The sequence below is a fragment of the Pelodiscus sinensis genome, chromosome 4 (assembly GCF_049634645.1).
Source record: "Pelodiscus sinensis isolate JC-2024 chromosome 4, ASM4963464v1, whole genome shotgun sequence".
Lineage (NCBI taxonomy): Eukaryota > Metazoa > Chordata > Testudines > Trionychidae > Pelodiscus > Pelodiscus sinensis.
Window position 1 is genome coordinate 69,935,850 of NC_134714.1, and position 18,848 is coordinate 69,954,697.

An 18,848-nucleotide genomic window follows, 5' to 3' on the forward strand; every position below is an offset into this window, starting at 1 on the left:
TTTTTAAAAGGGTGATGAGTATTTAATTCCAAAAAGGAATGTAATATATAAACGGTTATGCTTTTATGGCATTTCTAAAGGTCTTTTATGAACAAGCAGAGCATAATTACTCTAGTATGCGTCAAGGAGAGCACATAAGAGATCATCTAGTACTTGGGATTTAAAACAAGGAGCTCTCAAAAAATCACATATCTAAGCTCCTTTGGAACAAGATGGTACAGCTGATATGGCCACCTGAATTAGTGAAAATGCAAGTCACTCAGCAAGGTAGCAGTCGAAGGAACGAACAAGAAGAAGAAATGAAAAAATGCCATGCAGGATAAGGGGAAAAGAGGCATCCTTAGCATTCTTAAGAGCCATTGTTGAGTTCCTGGACTGAACAGTAGCAGGCTTGGCTGGGGAAAGTGCAGGACAGATTGTTATTAATGGTGTTGTGCCTAGAAGCCACTGGTGGATGTCCGTACAAGTAGTATAGGAAACAGGGATGTTAGCAGTTCAGCTATCAAAGCAAAGCTATCAAGGAGTACAAGTGAGAATGACTAATGTTTCCTCACTGGAGGAGGGGATGTACCTGATGTGTGCAGTACTCCTGGGAGAGTTCGCATCCCACTGTTCCTGGAAGTGAAAGCACTGGATAGGCTGGAGAGGAATGGCATGATAAAGGACAGTAATGAATCACCAGGATGTGCCCTTGTAGTGTTATGAGGCCAGGGGGGAAACTATTAGCACAGATCTAAAGCTCAGTGAAACAGCAAGGAGGGGAAAGGATATTCTCCTCACCAGAGAAGATACTATTCTCAGGTCAATGAATGCAACAATGCTTTCTTCACTAGGTTTCAGCCAAGCTCCTCTCCATTCCAACAGCACCAATCTTTCTGCAAAGCCATTCAGAACTTTTCACTCTTTGTTGCCTTCCAGTCAGGGTCACCAACATGGAAAAGGAATGGGATTCTGCAAGGCTTGGAAAGAGTGGAAGATACTCTGGATGATGCTATACTAAGAAACCAGAGAAGGAACATAAAGTAATATTGCAAGTTCTGATGGCAATGCTTATGAGTCCTTCCACTGTGCAGTGTTTGGTAACCCTCTGCTGTACTGAAAAATGGAAGAGCTTTCTTAACTGGGTGTCAGTCCCATCAACTTCCCATATTAATTTAGGGTTTCTTCACCGTAGTAATTTGCTGCCACTTTGGCTTGCTGACCACATCCACTCAGGCAGGCTCAGAAAGCTCCACACCAGGATTGCCTAGGTCCTTCGGACTATGGAATATAATCAGGAACTGGGGTTGTGTGGGTATTCTGGGGCTTATATGTAACTGGACTTGAAGGATGGATTTTAGTGTCTGTCTGAAACTGACTCTGGCAGTGGCTCTAATGTCATTACACCTGCTAATTACACCTGGACTTTTCCTTGGTAAAGCATTCATCTGATTACTCACAGTCTGTTTTTTCCTTTGTCAGAATTTGCCTATGGAGGGCATCCTTACCCTTTCAGTGGGATTTTCGAGATCACACCCGGCAGTGCGGTAGAGCTTGGCGAGACCTTTAAGTTCAAGTAAGGGCCCTTTACCACACACCGCTCATCTTGCAGTTATCAATGAGCCTATTTAGGGTCAGCAGATAAGTCCTGCCTTGCCATTTCGAGTCTCATCTTCCCATTTCCTGCTCCCACACCCACCAGATTTCTCCTGACATGAAGCAGTCCAACAGGACTCTTGGTGTATGTGAAAGTTGTGCACTTGGATGTGGGACAGTACATTTGAGAAAGTGCCCAGAGCATTTTCCTCCTCCTATTTTCAAGTGCAGTTTGACATGAACACAGTTCTTTTTAATTTCGTAGTTTTCTTTTGTGCTCTAGTTTTGCCACTCAGCCAAATTCTGAGACTAGTACCTTGGTAACTGCTGCAAAGCCAACAGGAGCACAAGAATATCACATGTTGCTTTATACACTTTCCACAAAAACAGGAGCTAATGGAAGTTTTCTCTCTCGTCTGTTCCGATTTTGACAGCATGGGAATATATTACTTTTTAGAGCAGAAGAGGGAGAATTTTAGATGCTCCATTATAAAATATTCAAAGTGATCAGACTTTGAGACTGTGACTCAGTTAATGCAAGATGGAGCCTGTTTTCTCTGGATTCATATCTGGCTCAGAAAACATGAACTGACTCGATGATTTTACCCTCTGAGATCAAGGCCTATGTCAAATGAGAACTTTCAATACAGTTCCTAGTGTCAGATGTACACATGACAAAATCCACCACCCTAACTGGCAGTCTCAGTTGATGGGCCCAGGACTGAATGGGTAAAGAACTGGTCCCTGCAGTTCAGAGTTGAGGCAGTTTTGCAGGGTAGTGTATATAGAAAGTCTCAGCATTGCTGCCTGGCCTGCACCTGTTTTTGTGGCTAAATAGAGGACATTAGCTTACAGCGTTGTCATTCTGGAACTTTTCACCAGCACTAGGTACATGTAAACCAATACCACCAAATGTAAAGCCCAAACGTCTTGCCAATGTCTTGTTTTCTCTCTTTTTCTTCTGTGTCCATTCAGCCTTTTTCACTGTGTCTTTCCATGTTTCCTATTTTGTTTTTTAAACTAGAGAGTCCGTTGCCTTGGGCACCACAGACTTCACAGAAGAGGATGTGGATAAGATTATGGAGGAGCTGGGCAAGGAGTACAAGGGCAACGCGTACCATCTCATGCACAAGAACTGCAATCACTTCTCCACCGCCCTGGCAGAGGTCAGCACAGCTATTTTCTACCTTTATGTACTGCTTTAAGACCATTGGCAGCACTCATGTGGGAACTAGGGCTAGCACAGCCATAATCAAATCTCTGATCTCTGCTTTTAACCCTCTTTGTGAAGCTGCAGCAGCCCTTTGCTGTTCTTAAGATTTCAAAAGCAGTCAGAGTGCTAGTGAGGTCCAATACACAGGTTAATCACAAGTAGCTATTGACCCTATTGCCTGTCTATAACTTATATATCTGGGGAAAAATGTGGGAGATGAAATAGTGCTGTAGATCAGAGGTACCTGCCACCTGGCTCATTGTGTTGGCCACAGAACAGGAACTGGAAGGCCATACCTAGGCAGCATGTAAAAGCTTTTAAAAATTATGTGCAATCTTAAATTGCCCATGCAACCTTAAGTCAGCTCCCCCACCCACCCATGCATTTGCCTTATGGTAGCATGTGAGTATGTAATTAAAGACGGTTATTTTTCCACAGGACCCCAGTCTCATTCAGCAAATGGGCAGTTAATCAATATTTCTTTTTATCCTCCACATTCTATGTGTGAGCCCAAGTCTTATTTACCACACACCTCCTGAACCCCACACTGAAGACCGACTTACAGATTTCCTCATGGATGTTTCTATGACACTCAGCGCTGTAGTATGCAAGTGCTTCACACACATTCATGAATTTATGTTCACAACACCCTTATCTCCATTTTACAGATGGGGAGCTGAAGCACAGAGAGACTATGGTAAAAAAAAGTGTCTCCTAATTTTGGATGCCCAACTTGAGACTCCCAGGATGTGATTTAGCATTATAGAGCCCTCCATACAGTCAAAGCATAGCTTCATTGACTTCAGTTATGGCTGTGAGCACTCAGCAATTTTCCATCCAGGGCACCTGTCAGGTGCCTTAATTGTGAGACTTCCTTTTCTCTTCCTGCAACCTCCCGTCTAATTCACTATGCACCTCCCCACTTCTGCAACAAATAAAGCAGGCGTTCTATAGACCAAAGTCTCTGTCACTACACAGGTCCATTCTGTGCGCTAAATGAGGCAGGGGACCTGTGGGAAAATTGTGTGTGCTCATGTAATTTACAACTGTATTGTAAATTACAATAAATAGCTTTTAAGAGACTGAGTCAGGTTTGTGAACTTTCTAGGAATTCATACACAAACGCATACACACAGCCATGCTTTCAGACTCTGAAATGTTAAAAAGTTTGGGGGTGAATTCCAGTTATAAAATAAGACAAAAATAGAAAAAAGTAAAATACTTAAGATAACAGGGTTTAGACTCTAGCTCTCAAAGTCTTTTTACTCACTTGGAATAGGAGCTGGAGCTGCAGTCAGGAAGCTAGATAATGATGATGTGCTTCATCCTGGGAGATTGGGCAGAAGTTGGCATATCCTGTTGTTATCTTCACTTTCTTTCCCCAAAAGCGGCCTACTTTGTATCCCAGGAGTGTCAGTCTTCCTTTGGCTTACTTGTTGAGCTGATGGGCAAAGGCTCTTGGCTTTAACCTTCATGTTTATGGTTTGCAATTCTCTCACTCCACCTTACAGCATCTACTCCTGATGTCTTTGTGCAGATCAGGTGAGAAGTACATCTTGACTCCTGACAGCATGGACAATTGGATCAGAGTTAGATATTTTATGCCAGCATCAGTTTGACAAAGCCCTACATATGCCAGCAATTAAAAAAATATATTGTTGCATACTACAAGCACTGTGAGTTTGTCCCCTCAAAGATCTTAAATAGAAGAAGCACAGGAGCCTCTTTAAAGGAAGTTTAACTTTCCTGCTCCCTTGCCTGCCTCCTTTGGGAGAGAAGGCCTTTGCTCACATCTTGCACCACTTACAGAAAATGAGGGAGCAAAATTCAGTAAAAAAAGCTGGTTGCAAAAACCCTAGCAAAAACACCAGCCTCTCAGCAATACATGTGGACATCTTCTGACAGATGGCTCTGTCGTTTCTGGTATAGACATGGTAATTTGGCAGCCGCCTTATTTTAAAACTGGGTGACAGGTCATGCAGCTTATCTCTTTGGAAATGTCAATCTACTAGGGGAAAGGTTACTTTAAAGCTTCTCAGGGTAAATCCCATTTAAACTAAAAATAATTAAAGTTTATATAAGGTCTGTATTTTCGTTAATGTTATTTCTTTCTCAAATTGCATACACACAAAAGGGATAAATTAAGGTTGCACAGACAACTTTAATTTTGGCATTTCCTAATTTGTGAGTGCTTGATTTTGCAATCTTAATATTCTTTTTCATGTATGTTTTGTTGTAACTTCTATTAAACAAATAATAAAAAAAAACCAAATTCCATCATGTGGGACCATACTGATTACCCACAGGAGTTGTTAGCAGGTTTTGGATCTTTGCATACACAGCATAAGGCAGTTTCTAATAACAGTAGTTAGCTGTTATCCTCTATATGCATCAGTCAGTGGAAGATGGCTGAGAAACATGCTTTGCCAGTGGGTTTCACCGATATTATTCGGGAACAGACAATTTAGAGACTTGGGACTCCTGGGTTCAATTTCTGAATGTGTATGTACTTAGTTGTTACAGAAACTTCTGACCCTGCACCTCCAGCATGTGTGTCTTACCCCATACTCCTATCCATCACATCCCAGCTATAGCCCTTCTGCTCTTATCTACCCCTAAATTTCCACTTACCATCCTTCTGTGCTCCTACCTCACCTTGCCTTTAGCTCTCCTCTCCTTATTCAAGCCCTTATCACTTGGCTTCTGTTCCTCGCCCCCTCCCCCCCGCTACGAGACGAGGTACTTCCCACTTATTCACCCCCTTTGCTTTTATCCATCCCTATCCCTCTCTGTTCTTATCCAGCCACACCCCCAGAAAGGCTTCTCGTCATCTGAGGTAGAACATAGGCTCTGTTTAATAATGCATAGCTACATCATGTAAAACTGAAGGACTAGAAGTAAAGAAGAATATCCAAGAACATTTTGATGTTGGGATTTAGGCCAGCAGAATGCAAGTACTCACTCAGCCTGGACTTTGACTAGGGGCACCAGGTTGAACACACAGTCCCATGCAAAAAATCCCTAGAAAGCTCAAGTAGGTACATGTGGTCAGGATCTTTCTTGCTACCCCTCATCAAAGAGATGGCACTTTCCAGAGTACTGCTTACTTACACCATGGCTGGCATTAGCTTACTTCTGACATGGAGGGAAGACTGCTACTTACTGAATAACCAACACCACTTCCTATAGCACCCCTGGCATTTGTTGGAAGCAGTGTCACCTACTGGACATATTCCTGGTACTGCTGCTGGGTAATCTTGGGCAAGTCTCTTCACTGTTCTCTGCCACAGTTTCCCCATCTATACAATGGGAATAATGATACTGATCACCTTTTACCAGCACTTTCAGATCTACTTATAAGAAATGCAAGATAAGAGTTAGGTATTACTCCTGATTCTATTATTAATATTATTTCTTGTCTGGTCAGTGCTTGTAGGGATATCTGATGAGATCACAGCTTGTGGTGCTCCCAAAGCAGACAAAATCAGGGGTAGCACTATGAAGCTAGGGAAAGAACTCTCTCATCCAAAAGGAGTGAGTTGATACTGACCACAAGCCAATTGGCAATGCAAGAGTTAGCATTAGTTTTCACAACCACAGCTGGCGGGCCTTGCGGGTCAGATGGACAGCCATGTGCTAGATGACTGTGTTTAGCCTTCTTAATTTCCTCCTTTGGCTGTGGCTCTGTTAATTAGTATCTATACAGATGTTGCCTTTGGCTGGAAGTTTGGAAGCTACCATCTGGTCCTATGGACTGAAGGCAGACTCCATGGCATGTTATGCAGCCAAAGGTCATGTTACCCAAAGAGAGGACAGGAAGGAGTAGGAGCTCTGTTCTCTCCAGGGAGGATGTGCTAGGTTCTGAGTTCCATCCTAATAAAGCACCCACTCTTCCTATTTTTGGGGCCCAGCCGATTGAGCCCCTCAGACAGAAGCCAGTTCAATCTGAGATGAGTTTGAGCTACAACATTCAGATTTAGTTACAGTGTCTGAACACTCAATAGTTGAGGAGTTAAGATGTGGGTGGGTGTGTAAGTGTGTTGAGTTTTAACCTCTCTCTAATTAGAGTGGGACAGATTTACTGTTAACAAGGCCTCAGAATGGCTTGAGGCTTCATGCCCACAGTTGTTTGTAGATGCAAATAACTGGATATAGTTGTTGTCATTTAGATGACACTTGCATCCACATATTAGGCATCTAAATGATTCTAGGTGCAATCCAGATCACACATAGCTGACCCTAGAGAGAACTTAATAGTTCATCTGAGAAGGGAGTGAGAAATTAGTGACTATAGCAGCCTCCAGTGGGGATTTTCTGATGTGAATGTGCAAGAAAACTGCTGTGTTAAGAAGTGATTTGTACCCACAAAAGCTCATTATACTATCTACATGTTTTGTTAGTTAGCTGCTAGACTATTCAGGTTTTTTTAAAGTTTTTCCAGTTACAGACTACCTCGGCTAACCCTCTGAAGCCTCTGTGTTGTTGTTAATAATCTGGTTTCTTTCTAAATTCTTCTAGGGCAGAGGTGCTTTTAAAATGTACAAAAGTGTGCTCTGTGATCCTTATGACAGATCATGCATGGCTGCTCCAAACTGTCCCTTTTGATGACAGAACCTCGAGCTGATAACCCTATAATTAGGTACCGGATTGAGAACCACACACTTGTTTTAACCTGAAAGGGCATTCATGTTGGAAGTGGGCAGCAGTGACAGAAGAGCTAATGCTCAGTTCATTTATTGGTTCTTAGCTCTCTGCTCTTGAAAAGGGAATGATTTTCTTTCTGATTTGTATGCGTAATTTATCTGAAGTGTCACAGAAAAGGTCACCACCTTCTGCATCTTGTAGAAGCCTCAAAGGCTCGAGTTATTTATCTGTCTTACAGTTGTTGTGAAACTCTTCTGCTGTGGCTTTTATTAAATAATGGGGTCAAGTAGAAAAGGCTGATTCAGTCAATTCACCCAGGTCATGTCTCTTGGGGCATAGGCAGAGAATCCTTGACAGCTGTTGGGCCAAACATCATTCACATATGCCTGTGTGAAGTCAGTAACTCTGTTTAAAGTGTTTGCTTTCGGAAAATAAAGCCTTTTCCGAAAGATCCCTTATTTTAAGAGGAATAAGGGATCTTTCGGAAAAGGCTTTATTTTCCAAAAGATCCGCGTCTAGACTGGCGCTTTTTTCCGGCAAAGCTCCGAGCCAGAAAAAAGCGGCAGCCATTTTTATGCAAATGAAGCGGGGAGGATTTAAATCCCCGCTTCATTTGCAATTGCGATGTGTCTAATTTGCATCCCTTTTACAGAAAAGGGATGCAGTCTAGACACAGCCATTCTGTATCCATAAATTCCTCTTGCAGTATCAATTGAATGTGATTTTTCTTTATTTCCTGCCGCAAGGTTGTGTAGTTTTGCTGTTGAATATAGCAGCTGTTTTATTTCCAGTTTGGCTACATTAAAGTGATAAAATGAGCAGATTTCTAGGAATGGCTTCTATGTTAGTTTAAATGTTTATGAAGCATTTTAGGATTCCTTGGGATGAAAAACGCTATATAAAACCCTGAGATTATTCTTTCATTGCTATCCTTTCCACTCTTGGTTGCACTGAGTGATTCTCTGAGACCAATGAAAATAATTAAAAGATAAATTGTTCAGAGAAGGGCAACAAAGATGATTAAGGGTATGGAACAGCCGACATATCACGAGATTAAAAAGATTAGAGCTGTTTAGTTTACTCATAGGCATGAAGACCAGAAGTGACTACAATGACCATCTGCTCTGACCTATACATTGTAGGCCACAGAACCTCACCCACCCAATCCTGTAGTAGGCCCATAACTTCTGGCTGAGTTACTAAAGTCCTCAAATCTTGATTTAAATATTTCAAGTTACAGAAAATCTAGTTCAAACCAGCAAGTAACTCATGCCCCATGCTGCAGAGGAAGGTGAAACTCCACCAGCATCTCTGCCAATGTGATCTGACAGAAAATTTCTTCCAGACCCCAAATATGATGATCAGTTAGATCCTGAACATGTGGGGAAGACCTACTAGCAGACATCTGGGAAATAATTCTGTGTTGTAACTTGAAACCCTCCCCATCTCGTTTCCAATCTCTTGCCATTGGGGATATGGAGCTGAGACGCGTAACTGAGCAGAAGATCCTGTGGTCTGTTACTTGCCACTGATTCATAGATTCTAAGGTCAGAAGGAACCATTGTGCTCATCTAGTCTGACCTCCTGTATAACACTGGCCAGAGAACTTCTGGGTAATCATTCCTAGAGCTGAGCTTTTAGAAACTCACCCAGTCTTGATTAAAAAGGTACCAGTGATGGAGAATCCACCATGAACCTCAAAAATTGTTCCGAGGGTTAATGACCCTCACTGTTAAAAATGTATTTCCAGGTTTAATTTGTCTGGCTTCAACCTCCAGCCATTGGATCATCTGATACCTTCTTTGCTAGACTGAAGAGCCCATTATTCTCACGTAGGCACTTCTAGCCTGTAATAGAATCGCCACTTAACCTTCTCTTTGTTAAACTAAATAGACTGAAAAACTTAAACAATGAATAGTGTAGTAGCACCTTAAAGACTAACAAAACGTGTAGATGGTATCATGAGCTTTTGTGGGCACAACCCAGTACTCCAGTCATCTGAAGAAGTGGGCTGTGCCCACGAAAGCTCACGATGCCATCTACATGTTTTGTTAGTCTGTGAGGTGCTGCTAGACTATTTGTAGTTTATGTTTTTCTAGTTACAGACTAACTTGGCTACCCCTCTGAAGCTTTTACATTGATTGAGTTCTTTGAGTTGATCACTTTCAGGAAGATTTTTCTAATCCTTTAATCATTCTTGTGGTGCTTCTCTCACCCTCCTTCTAACTGTGTTCCGTCTTTATCCCCATTCTCATGCTTAGGTCCCCAGTACATTTCTTGATATCCCCAAGTACCCCTGTGATATTTGGGATATTAGTCTAAACCTAAATATCAGTGATATTTAGGGAACCATTGTTGGGTGCATAGTACCAGTCAGGGATGATAGTTTCCCATTGCATTATTTCAAATGTTTTTATCACACCTTTCATCACTCTTCTATTGCCTGTAAAGTAACATTTCTGGTATATGTGGATCAAATTATGCCGCTGTTAGTTTCAGCAGGAGTAAAGGATGCAGCTGCCAGCAATACGACATGCTTTAAGCTTATGCTTATGTATCTCTATTTGCCTTCATTTAAATGGATTCAGCTCTCAGATGCTTTGGAGGATGGGAATGGGAAACAAGCCTGATTTCAAATGCTTAGAGGTTCTTTCTATTTCCTGCATCACTTGTAGATTGGGGAGCTGACACACTAGTGTGGACTTGACAGCTCCCCAGAAATAGATTGCAGACTGTCAGTTCCCATCTCTCCATCACTTTTGGCTTTTGTTCTATATGTCTGAATTGTGTTTCCACTTGGCTTACCAGACAGCAGTGGAGACATTTGCAACTCTTAGCCACAGACCACAGAAGAAATTCCAGTAAAGGGAATGCCAACTTCTTGGTTGTAAAATGCTCCCTCGTGGTGGCAGTGAGTACACACAGCCACTACAGAAGATTCCTGTCTCAAATGGGTGCAAGGCGTGGAGTGTGCAGGTTTTAGTGTGAGCCATTAACCCAGAAAGGAGATGAGGGAAGATGCAGGAATATCAATGGCATACACAGGGATAAGAAATGCCTCTCATTCCCAACTAGCCCACAATGTTGAATCTCTGTCTGTAGGAGCATGGCAATGAGAGCTGCCATGGCACCAAAATGTAGTGGAGCAAGAGGAATAGCTCCAACTTGAATGCAGAATGAGGGTAACAGTCTAGGGCCAACACCAGTGAATGGTGATGTGTATTTGGGACTTTTTCTCTAGTAATTGTACTACTTAAATGCCCACAGGGCAATTAAAGGGCACACTGTTTGATTCAGATACTAAATGAGGGACATAAAAAGACTCTGTGAAGCAAGAAACTTGAAGCAGAATTTTTTCTTTTGGCGCCAAAAACTCTTAAAATCACAATCTCATCAGTCTTTACTATGGATACAAACAGTTTTCAGCAATAAAAATGAGGGGTACCATATTTTGTATGGAAAATTGGTAAAATTGAGACTAAAGTGGGTGATGTTCCTTAAATGAAGGCACATTTGAGAGGTATATTAGTAACTTAAAGTCTCTCAATCCTATCACTGAAGCTGTATTCTCTCTCAGACGATTGCTTAAGCATCCACATGCTACATCTTTAGAGTCCAGTCCAATTTGATCCGGCTCTCCTAGTTTCCTGTGTTTTAGTCAACTTAAAGGACTTCCCAAACACAACAAGGCTCCCTGCCCCCATTAGCTGAGTCAGCTAGGAACCGCAACTGCCTTCTCAAAGGCTCAGACAAACTGGAAGGAGACAGCATTCCTTATTTCATCCACTTGTCAATAATCTTGATCCCAGGGACTCTGCAAAGTCTGACTGGAATCCAAATCCATTTTTAAGTTTATTTCCAGTTTCCTAGGGAAGCCAGCAGGTACCTTTTGAAAGGTTGATGGGTGTTCATCTTGATCTAGAAATCAAGACTAGTATTTCTGACCCAAGACAGGTTAACCGTGGGTCTCAAAGCAATTGTACATATCCCTTCACAGAAAGAAATGCCCCTTTTAGGGAAAAAAGTATGTCTCGTTGTCTGGCTTATGTGATGCCTAGGAAAGGGTTACATTGCTAGAAACAGTGTCTGGCCATCTAGTTGGATGAGATGTTTTCCTGATGTAATGTTTGTAACTGATTGCTGTGTCTGGAGAGCCTCAATGGGCAGAATTTCCAAGTAGTCAATCTTCCTCTTCATTTTCCTGGTACAGCTTTAATTAAGTTCCATTGGTCTAATCTCATTAAAATCTGGTTTGTTCTATTACCTCTGGACACTTCGGCCAAACCCCATTGCAAAGCAGGCAGTTTAAACCTAAGGAAAAGGTTGTACTATTGTTAGGGTTTCCTGAAGTCCCCTTTGGTGCCTTGTCAAGATTCCTGTTCCATGGTGGAATAGTAACAAGGCAGGTTCAGTAAGGGAGAAGACCCAGGCTGGCATGTTTCTAAGGGTATGTCTACACCAGCCCCCTAGTCCGAACTAGGGTGGCTAATGTAGGCATTCGAACTTGCAAACTGAATATCTTATTTCAATATGTGCAAATTGCATATCTTATTTCAATTTTAGAGTGCAGTGTAGACGTACCCTTAAGCTTTATTGTTGCCCTCAAGCAGAATAAACTGCCCTAACTAGCAAGTTAGGGCCTGATGCCCATATATTCTAAAGTAAGTTTTACAGTTCCTCCTGGCTTGATTGATTTGCTCTGTGAAAAAGCTAATAAAAGCAAAGCTCCAGAATCATTTCCACGCAGGGAGCAGCAGGAGCAATTGTGACAGCTTTCTGAGCTGCTTAGCAAAAGGAATCAAACAAAATAGCCTCTCCAACCACTCCTTCCTTCTGCTGCTCTTTTTCTAGCGCTAATTCTCTAGAGGCTTCATGATCTAGTGCTTTTCAGAAATAGGCCCCTCACTTTATATATTCACTTTCCAAGAAGATATAAATCTGCTTTATAGATTAATCAACCAAACTGCATCAACATTACAGAAAATGGGGAGCAGATAGAATAATTTCTCACAATCATCCATTCTCATGGCTAGGGCCAACTGTCAGCTTAATGAAGTTCAGGCCAATGTCTGTCCAATTCATTTGGATCTTGCAGTCAATGTAGATAGTTCTCTGAAAACAGCCACTCAGTGTGCAGTGGCAGTCAAAAAAGCAAATAGAATGTTAGCAGTCAAAAAGGTATAGGGAATAAGACAGAAAATATTTTGTTGACTCTATATAAAACAATGGTACTCCCACATCTTGAATACTGTGTACAGCTGTGGTTGCCTCATCTCAAAAAAGATATATTGGCATTGGAAAAGGTTCAGAAAAGGGCAACAAAAATGATTAGGGGTTTGGATCAGGTCCCATATGAAGAAAGATTAAAAAAACTTGTACTTTTCATCTTAGAAAAGAGGAGACAAAGGGGGAGTATGATAGAGGTCTATAAAATCATGACTGATATGGAAAAAGTGAATAAGGAAAAGTTATTTACACATTCCCACAATAAAAGAACTAGGGGTCACCAAATGAAATTAATAGGCAGCAGGTTTAAAACAAACAAAAGGAAGTTTTTCTTCACTCAGAGCACAGTCAACCTGTGGAACTCCTTGCCAGAGGATGTGGTGAAGGCTACAACTTTAACAGGGTTCAAAAAAAAGCTAGACAGATTCATGGAGGTTAGGTCCATCAAAGGCTGTAAATCAGGATGAATAGGAATGGTATCCCTAGCCTCTGTTTCTCCGGAGGTGGGTGACAGGGGAAGGATCATGTGAGGATTACCTGTTGTGATCCCTCCCTCTGTGGCATCTGATATTGGCCACTGTTGGCAGACAGGATACTGGGCTAGATGGACCTTTGGTCTGACCCAGTATGGCCATTCTTATATTTATTTGATATTACAAAGTGAAAATGGCACCAGCTCTGTTTTGAACGTTACTCACAGGACTGACTTTCTGATCTGTGAGCCCTAAATAAGAACACCGTCTCAAAGTCCTAGTCTATACTAAGGAGTTATTTCCAAATAAACCCTCTTATTTTAAAGGGTTTATAGTAAGTGGAGTGTCCACATAAATAAGCTTATTTCAAAATAACAGGCTGGTTATTTCAAAAATTGTACTCCTGCTTTCCTTGGGGAATAAGCTTATTTTGAAATAGATATTTTGGGAGTTATTTCAAATTTAGTTATTTTGAAATAATTTCCTAGTGTAGACATGCCCAAAATGCCAGAGGAGAGAGGGGATGGGAATAGTTTTCCTCACCTCCCCCCAAATCTGCCGATTGAGGAACAGGTTGTCCTGGCCAGTCACTTGGGAGTTTGCCTAAGGCACCCCAAGAAGAAGTTTACTTTGAGTTTAAGGCTGACTGTGACCTCAATCCTGGAATCAAACAGGAATCTTCTGAGCACTGAGGAACCCAGCCTCATGTTGCACATGCTTCGGTGCTGGTAACCATGTTCCTTTTTCTGTTTGCTCCACAGATCCTGTGTGGGAAGGAGATCCCCCGGTGGGTGAACCGCCTTGCCTACTTCAGCTCGTGCATCCCTTTCCTCCAAAGTTGCCTCCCCAAGGAGTGGCTGACCCCAGCAGCCTTGCAGAGTCACATCAGCCTCGGCCTTCACAAAGAGGAGCAGGGAGACACAACGGATGAGGAGTCCCCATCCACTTCTGCAGCTGCCTCAGCCTCAGGCACCTCGAGAACCTGTAGACATACCCGGGTCTGAGCTGTGCCCACTATGCTCTCTCCCTTCTCTTGCTCTCTGGGTTTCTTCTGTTCCTTTCTTGTTTCCTCTTTCTCCTTCTTTCCTTCACCCATGAACATTGGGGAAAATCCCCTTAACCGAGATGAGCTCTTGATCCCTTCTTGAAGGGTTGTCATTACTGTGGCTTGGCAAAATGACTCTGAACTGCAGCATTGTGCTGACAAGTGTGGTGGCTAACCTGGACACTCCTTCCAAAGCCCGCTATGCTCCTTGAGCTGCAGAGAACTACTGACTTTCTGGGCATGAGAGCATGGGACTGGAGGGAACCATACTGTGAAGTTCCTTGGCTGGAACTATTTTTATTCTTTTATCTCCCCCTCTCTTTCCTGCCCATAACTCTCCTCTCCAGTTCTGCCCAGACAGCCCCTCCCCCACACCAGACCTCCTGGACCTACCAAATGAAGGAAGCAGAGCCTCAGCTTGACTTTTTCATCTCTAAGACCAGCAACAAGCTTCTGATGCCCCTCCTTTTTGTAACTGCCGGGTTTGTAAATCATTTGAAGGACAAGTGAGAGGTGCTGCTATTCTACAACCACCAGTTTTCTGTGTTAGGATTCAAGAGATCAGAGGACTGTCCTCCTCCCAACAACAATACCAAAATTACCTAGAAAACAAACGTGTAATGGTGGTTTTTATTTGGTTCCAACAGTGAGCGGGGCTAATGCTCGCGGGGGGGGGGGGGGGGGTAGCTATTAAATAGATGCAAGGGTGGCCTTTGGTTGGTTGGTTGGTTGGTTCTCTTAGGCAAAGACATTTTGGTTTCCCTACTCAAATCACCAGTTTCACATCCCTGGTTTGCTGTTTCCCTTCCTTTTCACTGAAGTAGCAAATTTGTCTTCTGGCTGGCTAGCCTGCTGCCTCTCGCAACATATGTTCTGGAGTGAGAGGGTATTCCTTAGTCAGATTGCTATTTCCTTCAGTCTTTCCTCACAGTAACACAGGACCCAACATATAGTTCCCTTAGCAACCACCTACCCAGTTGCCATTTAAAGCCAACCCAGTATGGCAAAAACTACCTAGACAGAGAATAAACCTGAAGAATTTACACTTGTTCCCCTGTCTCAGAGGCTGTCTTGGGATGGAGTGAGCAGCTTGGGATCCCATCAGGAAGCACTGAGGATGCTGCACCGTGGCATCTTTTGTTACATAACATTCTCTTATTTCAGTATAGAAAAGGGGCAAGGGCGGGTGCCCCAGAACTGGTTTATAGATGTATTATGCCCACAATGATGGTTTCTATGAGGGGAAAGGGAAACAGAGAAGGAAGTAATGGCACCAATTCCAGTATTCTATCACCTCACCAGAAACTATGTTCAGCAGCTAGTGGAGTGTGGAAAAGAAAAATCTAGGTCCCTTTCCCCCCATCAACCACACAGAAGAGAAAGACAAAAGAGCCTGAGGATGTGGGTATTATGTATTAACTTAGGACCTGAAAGGAAGGGCTATGCTCCAGCTGAAGGCAGGAGGAGGTATAGATGCCCAGCACCTCTGAAAATCAAGCCACTAGTGTGGATGAGTGGGTCTCCTGCTGGTGGTCAGCTAGAGTGGAAACAACAGTCTGCTAATTACAACTAGCTACGCAAACTATTCCATTAGCTCAAGTATATAGAGATTGTGGGTTTGGTATTGAAAGTCCTGAATTTGATTCCTCATAGATGTGCCTGGTATCTGTATGTACATGGCCTCAGTTTGGTACTTGTGTGTATCCACATGCCCAGAGAGATTAAGGAATCAGAAGAGCCCTGTGAAAAGATCGGAACTTCATTCACGGACAACAGCTGCATTCTTGGATAGGTAGCAGAATACAGGAGCTTTCCAGGGCCAGAAATTCCATCCTTACGTTAGGGTTTAAACTCATCCCCTGTAATGATGCACATTTGTACAATGAAATCTTCATAACAGGCTTCCAATGTTTCATAAGCCTCGTATCCCTGCCCAGAACCAAAGTCAAACTCCGTTAAACTTAGCCACCTCCAGTCAGCGCCCACAACTTGTATAGCATTGTCAGTTATTCCTTCCACCTTTCTCAGCATAGCTATCTCTATGTAATTGCGTGGAGCCAACATCACATTCTCTGGTACCCTGGTTTGTTCTGTGATGATTTACTAGGATCAGCACCCTATTCTCCATTATTCTGACATTGCCAGAGCTGCTGCTACCCTGCCACAATACAGCACCGCACTCTCAATTGCTGTTCGGTGACTCCTGCCTAAGCCAGCCATGAAATCTCCATTTTTCTGAAGTTCCCAGAATTTCAGCCAAAAATCAGCCTTGTGACTGCAGGTATGTGCAGGAACTGAGTGGAGACATCCCAGAGCTTTCATTTACAGAGAGAATATTGCAGTCAGATTTAGAGCAAATGTCCTGGATTGACAGTCAGCCATTCATCACCCCAACTTGCCATCTTGCATCTGATCTCATCTGAAGCACCACATTTGAAGTCCCATGTGGACTCAGGGCTCCAGTGGCATACCTTTCCTTTAGGGAAATATTTTCTCTAAATATTTTTCTGAACAGATGCAACTAGTTTAATTTTAATCCAAGCAAGTTGCATTCCTGCTCTATTTATGTCCATGGGGAGAGGAGACATGCTTGAGGCTGCAGGACACTTATTTGGTGAAAGCTGTTAGCTCTATAAAAAGTTGGGATTTGGGGGGGGGCGGGGTTTGCAGCGGGGGCAAGGAGCAGTAAGAAAATCAAACCACCATTGTGGCAAATTCATAGCTCAGAATGCTTTATAGACCTCAAGACTGCTATTTATCATCCCACCCTGTCCAAGCTAATTGATCAACAGTGACCAGCATAAAGAAAAAGACACTGTGGAAATAAAAAGGATATTAACAATATAGTTACCTGTGTAATTAACAGCATTTTAACTTATTAAAATGAAGTTTTTAAAATCTTATTTATTGGTCCCTATCAGTGCAGTTTGTTTATTTGGGGCACTTTGCCTTCCCCTCAGAGAGTGAAATTAGACTGGTTGATTTCACATTCTGGTTCTAGTTACTTTTACTTCCTTTTTTCCCTCTGTAGTTCTCAGTGCTGTTATTTGGGCTCCTAACACTGCTGGGGAAGTTTCAAATACCAGCATTTCTCACCAAAAATATATATATATGTTTGTGTACATTTGGAAAATATTTGTATTCATAATGTTTTGCTGCTCCCCACCTCCTTTTTTTTCACTGACTTACAAAACCAAGAGTTGGGTCCAAATATACTTGACAGTGTCTTTTAAAAGGAGCTAGAGAGGAGCCATCTTGGCATATTGATGTTAACAGCTGAGAGTGATTCTTCTTACAGAGGGCAGGGCTTTGCAAAGATGAGAGGATAAGGCTGTGTCTAGACTGGCCAGTTTTTCTGGAAAATCAGCCGCTTTTCCGGAAAAACTTGCCAGCTGTCTACACTGGCCACTTGAATTTACGCAAAAGCACTGACTTCCTACTGTAAGAAATCAGTGCTTCTTGTGGAAATACTATTCTGCTCCTGTTCAGGCAAAAGTCCCTTTTGCGCAAAGCTTTTGCGCAAAAGGGCCAGTGTAGACAGCTCAGATTTGTTTTCCACAAAAAAGCCCCGATCACGAAAATGGCGATCGGGGCTTTTTTGTGGAAAAGCGCGTCTAGATTGGCACGGACGCTTTTCTGCAAAAAGTGCTTTTGCAGAAAAGCGTCCGTGCCAATCTAGACACTCTGTTCCGAAAACGCTTTTAACGGAAAACTTTTCCGTTAAAAGCATTTCCGGAAAATCATGCCAATCTAGACGCAGTCTAAGAGTTCAGGCATGGTTATACTAATGGAGGAACACTAGCTTCATACAACAGGACACTTCTCCTGTAGGGAAGAACAGGACAAGAGAAAAAGAGGCAAGTAATAAACAGAATCTGCTCTCAGAAACTGCACTTCAGTAATGCCAGTTCTGATGTGGAGAGACATTTCGTTTAGAAGGCCCTTGTCGCTTGGCTACTTCCCCCTCCTAAACAAGGATTTGGGGACTGCTTTTACAGTCTGTATCAGGTAATTCCCTAAATTTTGTACCATTGCTTTTGGACAACACAGTGAAAAGTGCTGGTGCTGACACCACATAGCATCTGGTTGTAGAGGGGCTTCTTTCCCTCATTCCCATGTATCTTCAGTAAGAGTTGCAAATGTTCAAGACCTCTGAAATTCAGGCCCACAGTTTTTATGGATAGCTGATAACATCAAGAAGCAATAACAGTTGTGATTTCCAGTCCCAGTGAAGCAGCCCTGCATATTGTACATTCGGAAAATATTTGTATTCATAAAGTTTTGCTGCTCCCTATCTCTTTTTTTCACTGAATTACAAAACCTAGAGTCAGGGCCATGAGGCATTTATTGTGACTCAACGACCTTTAATTTTCAAGACTTTAGCCTGCTAAAAGAGAACAGCATCACACAGGGCCAAAGTTGATTCTGCCTTAGCTACTCCCACTGTGTTCCCCTAACAGTGTTGAATGTGGTCCAAAAACCTTGTCCTGGAATATTAATTATCAAGGGTCCCATTGTACACCTTAGAAGTCACTGGGAGTTGTACCTTTCTTTGGGAATAGGACTGAGCCAAGGCCTTCATCCTGCAACTCATGGCTTGTCCCTGGCTTAGGGCAGAGGGAATGTGATTTGTATTTGTTTAGAAAGCACCATATGTTGCTGTATAAATACT

The 18,848-nt window shown here is 42.6% G+C and overlaps 1 protein-coding gene across 1 annotated transcript in view; it reads left to right on the top strand.

Moving 5' to 3' along the window:
• Window positions 1-16,813, top strand: part of LOC102459020 (deubiquitinase DESI2-like) — an 89,119-nt gene extending 72,306 nt beyond the window's left edge. The window contains exons 4-6 of the mRNA XM_075927316.1: window positions 1,462-1,555; window positions 2,600-2,741; window positions 13,893-16,813. Of these exons, the coding sequence (XP_075783431.1) occupies window positions 1,462-1,555; window positions 2,600-2,741; window positions 13,893-14,135 (479 nt within the window). The 3' untranslated portion in view covers window positions 14,136-16,813. The remainder of the gene's footprint in view (window positions 1-1,461; window positions 1,556-2,599; window positions 2,742-13,892) is intronic.
• The last annotated feature ends 2,035 nt before the right edge of the window (window positions 16,814-18,848 follow it).